At 45.6% G+C, this 13,424-nt stretch overlaps 1 protein-coding gene across 10 annotated transcripts in view; it reads left to right on the plus strand.

Annotated features, from left to right (window-relative positions):
* The first annotated feature begins 519 nt into the window (after positions 1-519).
* Positions 520-13,424, plus strand: part of LIMS1 (LIM zinc finger domain containing 1) — a 76,918-nt gene continuing 64,013 nt past the window's right edge. For 2 of the 10 annotated variants that reach the window (XM_064143658.1, XM_064143666.1), the window contains exons 1-3: positions 520-730; positions 10,109-10,137; positions 11,769-11,896. Coding sequence is in view for 1 of the 10 variants with exons in the window: in XM_064143657.1 (XP_063999727.1) it covers positions 690-730 (41 nt within the window). In the remaining 9 variants the exon portion in view is untranslated. Of the gene's footprint in view, positions 731-767; positions 1,110-2,107; positions 2,175-3,139; positions 3,227-10,108; positions 10,138-10,905; positions 10,947-11,596; positions 11,643-11,768; positions 11,897-13,424 lie in introns of those variants that run through there. The other 8 variants (XM_064143660.1, XM_064143659.1, XM_064143661.1 and 5 more) reach the window with 8 other exon arrangements.

Consider the following 13,424-nt stretch of genomic DNA (forward strand, 5'->3'; position numbering starts at 1 on the left):
TAAAAGGATCTGGTGCCTTAAGGTGAGGACACAGCCTTCATGACAGAAATAACACCCTACTGTGCAATCACATGTGCGACACAGTAAAAATACCTGGGATTGCTTTTACAACTATTTTCTGTTCTGGGGGAAAAAAATAGAAAGCAAACAACCAACCCAGCAAAACACAACCAGCAACAGACGCCCTTCGGCAACTACCACAAACAGCTCTGCAGACTTACTGCCGGGCAGGGCAGGAGCTCTGCGGGGCGTTGTCACCTCTCCAGCCGTGTCCATTTCTAGACGGGCTGACAAAAGGGGCTAATAACCGGACCCCAGGGACCTGTGCTGTGTTAACTCCTCTCAACCGTCCCACTGGGAAGTCACTGCGTGCGCAGGGCCCCCAACGTTTGACAGGGACTTTCCTCCCTTTACCGGGCGAGGGCAGCGAAGATGGTGACGAAATCAGGCATAAGGCTGCCGGCGGGCGGGTAATGCCCGCGCAGCCCGCGGCGGGACGGGACAGGACGGGGTGGGGCGAGGTCCGGCTGCAACCGCGGCAGCAGCGGCGCTGGCGGAGCGCGCCCTCCGGCGGCGGCGGGAGGCGGTCGTGCGGCTGCCCAGCGCCATTACCGCCGCCCAGCGTGGCTCCTCCCCAGCGGGAGCGGCGGGCAGGAGCGCGGCGCGGCAGGGCAAGGTCCGCCGGCAGGATGCTGGGGGTGTCGGCAGCGGCGGGGATGACCTGTAACAGGTAGGAGAGGCGCGGGGGCCGCCCGCCCCGTCCCGTCCCGCCTCCCGCGGCGGGCGGCTGCCGAAGGTGGCGCTTTGTTTCGGCGCGGCCGGGCCGCTGTCACCGGGTACTGCCCGCTGGCTTGAACTACCTCCCCACATACTGTACACCACCCTCCCATCCCCCCCTCCTTCCTCCTCCGGTGCTTCGGGGAAGGCGCCAGCCTCTGCTCCGCCGTGCGCCGGTTGGCGGGCGAGCAGTGGCGGGGCCGCGCTGTGTGAGGCGGAGGACGGCAACGCCCCCGGGTTGCGGCCGAGAAATGCGCCGAACTGATCCCTTGGACGAGCTGCCGTAGGGGAAGGGGTCTCTCGGCTTAGGCGGGGGTTTCGCAGCCGTGCAGGTGTGCTCCTTCTCTTTCCCCCGGGAAGTTTCCGTGTCGGGAGATATCTTTACTTTTCTCTCCAGCAGCGCCGCGGGCACGGCAGGAACACCTCCCTTCTCACCCGTCTGAGTGACATTCCTGCAGGGAGCGGTGGGGTGGCTTTGTGCGTCCCTGTTAAAGCAAACTGGAAGTAACATGCGGGGCTGGAGAGTGGACAGGCTATGAGAGCGGGGCGTGAGGATGGTTTTGTGCCCTTGGCATTAACGGGCATCCCTTGCCCGGGGTGGCTGTTTGAAAAGCGCGGGACTAGAGATCCGCTGGTGTTGGGGTTGCCTGAGGGGTCGTGTCGGCTTCTGCATGTCCCGCAAGCGCCGAGCCTTAGGGCGGGAATGGGTTATGAAGAGCAAAGACTCTTCTGCTAACCGCTCCGCGCGTCAGAGCCTCCTCACCTGCTGCAGCTGTTCGCTGGGAAGAAGCGTCCCTAATCAGAGCACTTAGGAAGTGTTGCGCTAATACATCGAAAGTTGGCGCTGAGGGAAAAGAGCGATTCTGTGCCTGGCTCAGGCTGTAGTTCAGGACGGCAGCTGCTACCCACGTATTTTAGCCTGACTAGAGACCGCCTTATTTTCCCCGCGCCTGATTTCTGCGGCGAAATTCCTCAAGCTCTGTACCACGCCTTTGGAGAAAAGTTGTGGCAGCAGCAAAGTCAAGCCGAGTCGGGGCTACCCGTGCTGGCACTCTGTGCCGGCGTCTGAGAGCTGAGCTGCAGAGCCAGCCCCACTCCTGAGGTCAGCGCCCTGATGACCCTGGGACAAGGGAGGCTAGCTTTAGCTCTAGCTGCTGTGCAGCCCCATGCTGAGAAAAAGGTGACGATGTTATTCAGATGCCCGTGTATATTAAGGTAACTGGTTTTTCTTCAGATATTCCAAAAGCTGCTGGCTTTCTTAGCTCGTGGTGGGTGCTTCCAGGACAGGCGTCTTTTTTGGTTTCTAAACGTGGCCAAACTGTCAGTATTTAAGCGGCAGCGACTGCAAGGATCAACACGTCATTCAGCCCTGCACACTGCGCAGCCTGCATCTCCAGGTAGATAGACCCATTACGTGTTTGACATCTGTTCTGCTCAAGTTGTCAGGGAGTGGGCCAGCTGCCCTGCTGGTACACGCTTCCCAGGATGTGAACTAGGCTCCACCCCAGCACAGTGAGAAGGTTTGTGACAAATTCAGGTTAGAGCCTATGCTTGCAGAAACTTGCTGAGGTGAAGTAGGAGAGTGCTCTGGTGGGAGCCGATCTCATTCAAAGCTGTCTGAGGTGGAGCTTCTTCAGCGTGCGGTGCATCCTGCAACAGGCAAGCTAGCGGCTGGCACATCTAGAGAAGCAGCAGTGACAGAGTGCCCATTCCAAGGCGTAGCCAACACCTTGAGCATCCGTGCCTGGCAGAGGGGCAAGTCCTACTGCCTTCTGACCAAGCAAATCCTTGTGCTCTGAATATGAACCACTCATCTGACCAGGACTGGGCATGGGTCCACTTGCCTAAATTGGCCTACCCCCTCTGTGTCGCACCACTTTTTTTTAGGGCGAGTCCTTGTACTGAAGACAAGGGGCTGGGCTGTGGTTGATGAGGTGGAGGTGATATGCAGCTGATGCTCACACAAGTGTGAACTGCTGGCTGGGGCAGTGAGTGCTGATTGCCGGTCAGGGTGCTGCAGCTGGGAGAGGCTTCAATGTTATCACCTTCAGGGGAGCCAGTTTCAGGACTTCTGGCTGAGGGGTTTTCTTTAGATGATTCCAGTCCGTCGAGGTCAAAATAAAATGAAAGAGCAAGGTTTGTGTAGGATACATTTTGATTGGTAAACTTCAGAGAAAGGAAATTAAGAATTAGTGTGATTTTTTTAAAAATCTGGATTCGTTGAAGAAAATACCCACTGAAATGCATGTGTTTCATTCAACCAGTTTTGAACAAAATGTGATGTCAAAGGTTTCCACAGGCCAAAATTCCTACGGGTTTCAGATCTTGACTGTTTTGCTCTGATTTACATAGTTTAAAACATCTGAATTTTGGAGAAGAAAACAAAAGCGAAAGAATACTTTGAGGTCTCCACATTCAGTACACAGAACAGCAGACATCTGTTCAGCAGGTATGCGAATGGAGTTTGCTTTTGTTCTAAGAAATACTCTTTTTAACTATTTTGGTTTTTTTTTTCCTCCACTTTATGGAGGCTTTTTGAACTCGAGACCCTGCTGTGGCTTTTGTCTTGCAATGAAAGGAACCTGCAGGCTGGTGCTGTAACCTGAACACCCAAGGCACGGCCATCTCACTCAGCATCAAGCTGGGAGATCAGACTCTTTCCTGGAGGAGCGGGGCTTGGGCAGGGAGGGGTGTGCAGTGTGCCCTGTAGGTGGGTCAGTGCTGGGTAATGGTCTGCCATTTGGGATTGCTGGGTGTGCTTCTAGGGCACCAGTAGCTGGTCGTCACAGTAAGTGCTTTATAAATATCCTTTGAGTTTTGTGGGCTTTTCCATCTGATTGTGCTGGGGTTTTTTTCCATCTGATTTCCATCTTGGTGCATTGCTGTCATAAAAAAGGTCTTAAGCAATTCAGAAGAGAACATTAGCTTGCAATTCATCACCATTATTATCTCACACTTTTGTAGTTTCCCAGCACAAACAGGCCAGTGTGTAGTAGAATACTGAACAAAGCAAGCTCCTCTTTATTCAATGTATAAATATATTTGAAAAACTAGCATAGACTCATGGGATTTACAAGCCTTTATTCTGCTGTAGACTGTGAAGCTCAAAAATGTGAGCACTTAATGGCATGACTGCCTTCAGTAGGGGACTCCATAAATAAGCAGGTAAATGTGATGCTGCAGTTCAATCTCAGTTGTAATGCACAGATCTTCTTCTTAGCACTGACTCCCATACTGTTATTGCAGGGGAACTGTTAATGGCCCACAAATATATGAGGATGGCTTGTGCAGTTAACAAATTCTTTTTCGAGTTGAAATAAATATTTATTATTGAAGCACTTAAGGTAGGCTTTTCAGCTTCTGCAGTTGTGGCTTTGTGCTGAGTGTATTAGGTTAGACATTCTGATTAATCTGTGTTTTGTTCTCTTCCGTAGCCTGGTTTAAAGGTTTTTCACTCTATGGCACAATGCAATCTCTTACTACTTTGTAACAGAGGGAGGCTTTAAATATTAGCTGTGTTGAAAGCAGCTTGACAACTGGTGGGAAAATCATACACATCAGGACTTGCCATGATGGCAGGTGCTGATGACAAGAGAAATCAAACTTGGAGTCACGTTTTGATAGCCAAAGCCTTCCCTTGTATAAATTGTGTCTAGCATGAATCAAGCAGCTGCATACATGGTCTGCTGTCCTTGTCATTTTAGTGATGTGTTACAGTCCACATCATCCTTACAGCTTGTGCAGAAGTGCTGGTGTTGAGACAGAAGGAGTGAAAGAATGGGAAGGTCCCAGTTCAGTCTGACAATTAAAGAAAACTTAGCAGGGAACTCTATCTTGGGGTTAATACGTATCTTCAGATTAGGACACTCCTTTGCAGTTACTTAAGCGCTTCCTTTCCTGTAGGGTCTTGGTCTTTATGAATATGCTTACTTATGTTTTCTTAAGCAGATAGCATGGGAAAAAAATTTGTCAAGATACTGTCATTTCCTTGGCTGTTTTGTGAACCCTAATAACCCTCTATGCAAAACAGTCTGAATTTGTCTCAGTGCCTGGAGACAATCATTGAGGTCCAGGGGCAGAAACTGATGGTATACCCAGTGACAAGCTATTCATGGGCAAAGTGGACTACTTATCTGTGGCATGAAACTATGTTCCTTTTGCAAAAATGGCATAGTCTAGAGTGTCTTGAGATGCATGAAAAATAGTGTTGCAAGAAGACCGGTGCCCAGAGTTAGGTATTACGCATATAATTTTCCACATTAATTGCTTTTCCATAGATTAGAAGTTCTTGAATTCCAACTCTGATCATTTCTTTGTGACTTTTGAACTCATTAAATCCTGGAAGTTGATAAGAAGGTGATTCCTAAGTCACTTGGTGCATTTATGTTTTTCATTCACTGCTTGCATGAAATAGTTTGAAGAACTGAGAACACACTGATGGACGGGCTTTTGATATTGTAAAACCTTAAGACGTTTGGAACAGCAGAGTTAAAACTTTGGGTTGGGTTTTTTACTCACATTCATTGATGGGGAGTTGGTTGGTATGGATAATCTGAGGGATTAAGGCAATTAAATGATTTCATGAATGTTTCCTGGGTGGCCTGAGCATCGTGGGGAAGCTGCTGTGCTCAGCATTCTAACAGTTTTCTGTCTCATATATTGTTTTAGTGTAGTTGAGGGCACTGGCAAGGACCACAGCAAAGCAGTGCAGTAATGCCAGCAAATATTTGGGAAGCAGCAACATGGCAGAGTGGCTCCTGTCCAGGCCCCATGCTGACGTGTAACAGCTGTGGGATTGATGTGGGGAGAGAAAACCACACAGAGAAATAGCTTCAAATCCACCCTAGGAGGGGGAAAGGGAGCCTTAATGCTTTTCAAGGACTTTCTGCAGGAATATGGCCATGCCTCCAAGGTTGGGTGCTGCTCATTGGGGACGGGGGAAGAGACTGCAGCCTCTCAACTTCTGGAGCCACAGTATCCTTGAGCCCTACCTCGGTGTCTCCTGGTGTTCTCCACCCTCTGATCTGGGAATGAAGAATACAGCTTGGCAGGCAGAGCAGCACAGGCTGCCAGCGGACAGCCAGGGGAAGGTGGCCCCTGCACATTCGGGGCTGAATCAGCACATTTGCCTCTGCTTACAAACTCCTTTGGTTTGGTGAATCCTGGTTTGGTGAATCGTGTTGTGAGGAAATGCTGGCAAGTAGGCATATGTTTTGTTTGTAGCTTTGCAGAACACTGTGCACTTCTGAACTGCATTGGTAGCAGGACAAACTGGCGTTTTGTGGCACAGAAACCAACATTTGTGCTGGATTAAGTAATTTATTTTTGCCAGAGTCTGCTGGTAAGTGGGTTGAGATTCACTTGGCAGCAACCGCCTCCCAGACCCAGTTCTGGCCAGTGTCATGAAACAGGACAGACCTTCTCTGGGCTGTGCTGCAGCTGCTCTTCCCACAGGCTTTGGTTTCAGAGACATTTTAATTAAACATGTGGTTGCACTACAGTTGACCAGAGTGACCTGCATACTTCTGTCCCTCAACATCACTTATGCTGGAGCCAACTGAAAACACATGGCAAGAGAGATTAGTAGATAAAAAATTTGGAACTGAGTTTGTCTCAATCTGGATTGATTCCTTGATCTTCTGAGTGGCAGTGATGTCAGGGGGGAAGGGACATGGGAAAGGTGGAAATACCTGTTTTAGCAGAAGCATGGATTTGTGTCTGCGTTGCATACCCATGGCCTTGGAAAGTGGCATTAAAGGTAGAGTCCTGTGGGGAGATGCTGGGAGTCTAAAGGAACGAGCAGCATTTGCTGGTGATCTGGGTCAGGGTTGGGGACTGCTTGCGACTGTCTTGTCCTGGTCACAGTATTGGGAAGAGGCATGTCCATGCTGTGTTGCACTGGAAAAGGCATCACTTGCATGCAGGTTGTTGGAAGAGGATCTCCTGGGCAATTTTGCTTGCTGCTGTTGAGAGCACACGTGAGTATGTTCTCTCTGCAGCCCTTCCTGAAAGACCACCACCCCAGCTGTAGTATTTTCGCAGCTGTCACAGAACTAATTTGTGTAAATTCACCTTCAGAGGATTCAGAGGAAGGACACCGTGTCCTGTCCCTGTGATGTGTAGGTTACTGTTAGAAAGGGCATGGAGAATAGTGACACACTGATGCCTGTTTAAATCTACCTAACATTTGTTAGTATGACACGACTTCTTGATCAGAAGGTGCCCTGAGGCTTGCTTCACACGTTACTTTCAGATCCCAGAGGAACTGTATGCTGTTTATACCCACTTGTACTGCAGAGGAATTGTGGGCTGAGTCCTACCATATAGAGAGCAGACTGTGGCCCAGTCATGATGCACAAGGCTGCTCGCTTGGTTTTCTCAAGTGTTATACTGCAAGACAAGGCAAGTTGCTCTGGGAAAGGAGGCTTTGACGGGAGCTGTCAGTGAACTTCACCAGGGCTGAAAGGGAGAAGGGCAGGAACCTCTCTAGTGCAAAATTTCTGTAGTACTTTTAAGCATCCCAGAAAACAAAGTGTTTTTTCCTTTTGTAAATCTATGCAGTTGCAGTAGAGAGGCAATATTCTGATAACGTGAGAAAGGAACTGAAGCAGGTAATTTTAAAGCTGCTGCTCTTAATAAAAAGCTGACTTCCGAAATCTTTGTTCCTTCATTCACATTTTTTCCTTTTCGTTAGCTAGCTTCAGGAAATGAGAACATTCCTTTGGCTTTCCGTGCCTGAGTCACATCTTATATATATATATCTCTGTCTATATATAAAAACGTTAAGACATCTGGAAATGTTTGTTTCAGAGAGGTGCTTGTTTTGTAACAGGGTATCTGGGGTTTTAAGTGTTTGTACATAGATGGATGTTTCCAAGAGTTTCCCATACTTCTCTGGTTACAGGGATATGAATATTGCTGTCAGAAAAGCTGAGAAAAATGTCCTGATAACCTAGGGAACATACAAATAAGGAAAATAAAGCCTTTAATGAAAGTGAGAATTTTCTGATGTTTGGTGGGGGAGGGGGTTGGCTGTGTTTTCTTTTTCTTTTCTGGAAAAATTAAACTATCAAAGTGATTGTTTAATGTGAGTTGCATCCAAATATATAGCTCTTTGTTAACGTTTGCCAAGTACATAATTTTTTATAAAAGTATGAGGAGTAAAGTCAGAAAATCCCAGTAGCTCTTCTTTTGTTCTTAAAAAAAGTAGGAAAAGGAAGTAATTAAAAGCTCATTATACCCAAGCCTCCCATTCAGCCCGCTGATACTCACTGGGCTCTGGCAGCGCTCTGGGTGCATGGTGGGGTGGTCTCCCTGTTTCCCTCCTTCTTCCCACCGGGGTCATGTGGGGATCGTGAGACTTCTCTTCAGAAGAAAAAACAATAAATCCATTTAGTTTAACCAAAGCCCAAATATTTAACTTTAGTGGGGGAAGTGGTGGGATTCAGGAGAACAAATTAAATTTCCACCCTTGATTGTTTAACGTAGCTGCACTGAAAATGCTGGGAGACTCTGGATGGTGGGTGCTGGCCATGCCCCACTGAGGCAGTGCTGGTAGGATGGCAGCTGGGCTTCATCTGCCATGGCCACACAGTTTCTGAATGTTCACAGCAGTGTCTCCTCCCACATCTCCCACTGAAATGCCCTCAAATTTATGGCTCAGATAAGAAACCTCTCACTGATCAAATATTTTGATTGTATCCTGGCCTTCCTGTTAGTTTCTTTGATCTTTTCTGATCTGTGGATTATCGTGAACTTCCCTGCTTGTTGAAATAGTTGTATAAATATGGTCCTCAGGGTAGCTGTTATTTACAAAAGTACTTATCTCCTGGAAAAAAATGTACCTCCTTTTGCTCATTCAGCATACTTGTTTGCCATCATGCATCAAAGAAGTGTGATTTCTATAATTCTAGCAAAGAATAGCAGCTTATTGTTAATTGTTTGAAATAATCTAAAGGCTGGTGTAGCTTATTCTTTTATCTGATTTCCTGCTCATTCAAACTGTTTAAAAAAACACATATATAAAAGAAATGCTTAGATCTAGGACAGGCTCTGGGAGAAACTGATGAGCTCATAGCCCTGGGATGAATCCCCCCTCTGTAGAAATCATCAGCAGTTACATTATCTCCTTTTCTTCAGAGAAAAGGATGCCCTTCTCTGTGGGATCCCACTCATGTGATGATCCCTGTGAAATGGCATTGCTCGGCCCTACTTCATGCCACACTGAGAGCTGGATGTCTTCCAGTGGTGGCACAAACCCATCCAGTCACCAGGCTGAGTTTAGCTTTGGAGCATGGCTGGGGTAGTGGGGAGCATGAGTTGTGCCATAGCTTTGCAGTCAGGTGAAGCAAGGGAGGAGGGATAAAATACTGCCCATAGCTACATCCAGGGGAAGATCAAAGGTCAGTCTTTCCAACCTTTGCCTAAGACTGAAAGACTCATTTTTCTTATTGTCACATGCAGGATGGGAACAGGCTGCCCGGGAAGGTTGTGGAGTCTCCTTCTCTGCAAGCTTTCAAAACCTGCCTGGACATGTTCCTATGCAACCTGATCTATGTGTACCTGCATTAACAGGGTTGTTGGACTAGATGATCTGCAGAAGTCTCTTCCAACCCCTACTATTGTCTGATTTTATGAATCATTGCCCTGACCTATGCAGTGCAACATGGAGAGGGTCTGAGGATTTTCAGTGGTGAGGAGTGTTTGATGTGCCCAGCTCTGGCTGGGTCAATACCAATCCCAGTGCTGTAACTCAAGGGAAGGCAAGATACTCCTCATTGTTGGCTCACATCTGAGACAAACCTGACCCAGCTCACCCTGCTCTTCAGACTCATCCCTTCTCCAGCCCGTGTTATATCTACTGCTGGACCAGGGCTTCATTTTGGAAGGTACAGAGAAAATGGAAGTGCTGTTAAGTGTCACATTTATGTGATTCATTCATGCGCTGATTCATTTTGACCCAAATGAAGCTCTTTATGCTTGTGACTGCTTAGCAGATGCACTGCAAGGAGGAAATATTTTGGACTTTTTGTGTTGAAATTGTATCTGAGTCACAAATGTGAAAATCAATATTTTTATCATTACCATGCAGAGATGGGTAAACAGTAGAATTAAGAGGATCCTTGACGTCACCCTTGGGAAAGTTATTAGAACACGATAAAATGGCAGAGGATCCGGGAACAGTGATAATGTGTTACCATTCAGGTTTCATGAGAAGCCTTTCTGCTCACCTTGGGCTATTTATTCATATAAAAATAGCTTTGTAAAATTGTACTTGAAAAAGGCATTCAAGGAGTTTAATGGTGTTGAGTAATACTTAATGTCTTTTCAGAGCATGGACAGCATGGACAGATTTCCAAGGTAGGCAGAATTACACAATGAGTGTTTTGTGTCATCTGAGGTAAAATTGGTGTAGCCTTTTCTTTTAATTCATTAATACACTGTAATTGTGTAGTGGCTTGCTCTACATAATAGATTTTTCTGTTAGGTCCATAAATACAATCTAAAATATGCAGCAGTGTTATTTCCATGTATGTACAAGAATAAGCAACAAAGTCCACAGGAGGGAAGTGATGGGGCAGATACTGAGTTGTAAGTCACTGCATGCCCAGTCGAGCGGCCGTAGCCATCACAGCCATCACTTGCATAATTTGGGTTATGGCAACATGGTGTTAAGTGGTGTTCTAGGATTGTAGAGCTCCATCCTCCCAGAGGAGGAACTGTACCACTGAGAGGTGTGTTCTGACATCTCACCCATGCAGGCATGAAGAATGTTGGTGGTACTAATGTTAAGCAGATTTTTCTCTCCTTTGTTGAGTAATGCTTGTTGTTTGATTTGCATTGCAGATATTTACCAGTTCTTCCTGCCACAGGGCAAGGAGAATATAATGAGAAACTGCTGAGTACAGATGTTTTAGCAGATCATTAATCTCTCTTCCAATGGTTAAGATAGCTGCTGCATGGCATGTGAAACATTTAAATCAACCAGGTAAAGAGTGGCAGGAGACAATGTAGAATTTTTATTAAAAAAAAACAAAAACAAACAAAACCCAACCAAACCAGCAACAGCAATTCTGCCATATTTTATCATGTAACTTCTTTCACTTGTTACAAGCAGGTGCTGAAGCAGAGTACTGTCTCCAAAATATTACTGGCAATTACCAAGTCAGGTATGGATGAGGCACGTAGTGCCATGGTCTAGTTGACTGGCTAGGGCTGGGTGCTAGGTTGGACTGGATGATCTTGGAGGTCTCTTCCAACCTGGTTGATTCTATGATTCTATAAACAAACACAGAGTGCCCCTACTGAAGTCCTTCCTCCAAAGCAAGAATTGCTAACAGTTTAAAACCTCAGTGGATGATGGTGTGGCATCTAAAGCATTGTGGCAAGAGTTGCTTTGGTTCTGCCTGCTGCCTTCACGAATTATCATTGCTAGCGTTTTTCTCCTTGGATGCTGGAAAGTTGTAGCTGCCCCTTGGCAGGGTGATGCAGCACGGCTGGGGGAAGTTTGCAAAATGTCTGCTCAGTGAGTGATTAAAAGTTACAGCTGTGTTCTCCAGACCCTCCCACCCAGGCTATCCCAATCACCTTAATGCACTGAAGTGAAAAATTTGCTCTGTATAAGAGTAGCGAAGATGTTGAGAGATAGAGTGATGGTGTCTGAGGACATCCAAACATAGGGCAGTGGTTAGCAGCCCACATAGGGACATGGTTGTGGGAACCCTCCTGGCAACCTTACCAGATGGTGATGCTACCTATTCTGTCTTTTCTTAATACCAAAAGTATTCTTATTTCTTATGCACTGTACTTTTTAGTACAAGCTAAAGTACACGGCATGCTAGGATGTTTGATTTCTAACAGCTCAGGTGTATCCTGTTTCTTTGCTTCTGTAAATATGCATTTTCTATGCTAACAAATGGGTGTTGATACAAAGGATGTCTTCAATGCTTCATCAACTCAAACTACAGCAGTGGCTTTCTGTTCCTCCTCAGCATGGAGGCGTGAGACTACACTAGGAACCAGTTGCACTCCTAATTTGTGTGGAGGGGAGACAAAAGGAAACTGCAGCTAAAGTCAGGAGTTGTTTGCTTATTCATGAGTTCAGAGAAGACAAACTAAGGTAATTTCTAACTAACTGGCCAACTTACTACTTGCTTTTCTTGAGTTCTCTCTGCAAAGTCATGGTCTTCATCACCCCTCTGGCTGTGTCTTTTGGAAGTTGAGGCCAGCATCCCAAGGAGGATGAAGATTGAATTGCCTCACATTTTTTCCCAGGATGCAAGAGCATTTCCTAAGAATACAGAAGTGTCTCTACAAAGAAAGAAATGTATGCCCATCTCAAACCTGGACGAATGTGATTCAAAAAGGGGGTTTTCTGCATTTCCATGTTAAGAGGGAAATGAAATGGGCTACCAATTGTGTTTAGCTTATTTTTTCAATAGAGCAGTTTTTGCTGAGGTATTTTAAAATGTAGGACTTACTTACTTCCTTTTTTTTGCAGCTTGACAGTAGTATGAAAATATCTGGGGAACAGATTTAAAGAATATTTACCTGTTCTCCACTACCTCTCTCCTCACTTTTTTTAAACATTTTAGAACATAAATTTTGTGTTCTTTGTCTCCTATGGCAGGAAGATTTGGGGTATACTTTTGGGAATGGACAGCAGTTTGCCTTGGTACAAAACCATCTGTGAATAAGCCCTAAGCATGGCATCCCATTTGCTGTTGCTGTTCTTATAACAGCTTTTCATTTAGGTGAGTTCTCTAGCTTAGACAGGAGCAGAATTTCTAATGGAAGAAAAATAAACTCCCCAAAGAAGAAAACCAAAAGTTTTGATTAAGAAATGGTTGTGCTGGTTTACATTTTGACAGCTTCTATAATATAGGTTGAATAATTACCCATCGTAAATACAAATGATATTCCCTATTCAGAATCCAGGTTCCTTAGGTTCCTTTCAGATCTTCAGGGCATGTATCGTTAACTTCAATAAGAGATTAGTGAATTGTGGCAATTCCTCAAGGCTGCTTGCATATAAATACAGAATTCTGCACTAGTTTAAGGTAATATTTTATTATCTTCTGCATGTAATTAGAAAACCAAAAATATTTAAAGATGAAAGTTTGATCACTCACTGTTTAACATTTCTGATAACGTGCAAATGCACATTAATGTGATTAACTGATTCAGTGCTGATGTGTTACAGCAAGTCCAGTCCAATTCTTTTTGAAGCCAGTTGAAATTATCTTGTTGAGTTTAACAAGGCTTGACTTAGACTCAAGGGTCCATAAGTGGGACATAAATAAGACAAAATACCTGTTAGTACTTGAAAAATAATTGTTGGTTTTGATGTCTTGCTTCTGTCTCTGAGATACATAGACGAAGCAATCTCTGTTTTGAGTTAGTTTTGTCTGAATGGTACAATAAGGTTTATCTTGTAACAGTTACAGCTTGGCAGGGTATTTTCTTAACCTATCGTTTCTTGTGTTTAAAAGAAACAGCTGCTTAGCCACTTGTCAGATAAATAGGTACGGCATGCCTGCCATATCCCAGTGCCCTCAGACAAATACCTTTGGGCGAAGTTGTCACGGGTTAGATTTTACACCTAGCAAAGTATATTTTGTATAGTTTATGTCTTGCTTATAAGTAGT

Source organism: Pogoniulus pusillus, chromosome 5 (genome assembly GCF_015220805.1).
Source record: "Pogoniulus pusillus isolate bPogPus1 chromosome 5, bPogPus1.pri, whole genome shotgun sequence".
Classification (NCBI taxonomy): domain Eukaryota; kingdom Metazoa; phylum Chordata; class Aves; order Piciformes; family Lybiidae; genus Pogoniulus; species Pogoniulus pusillus.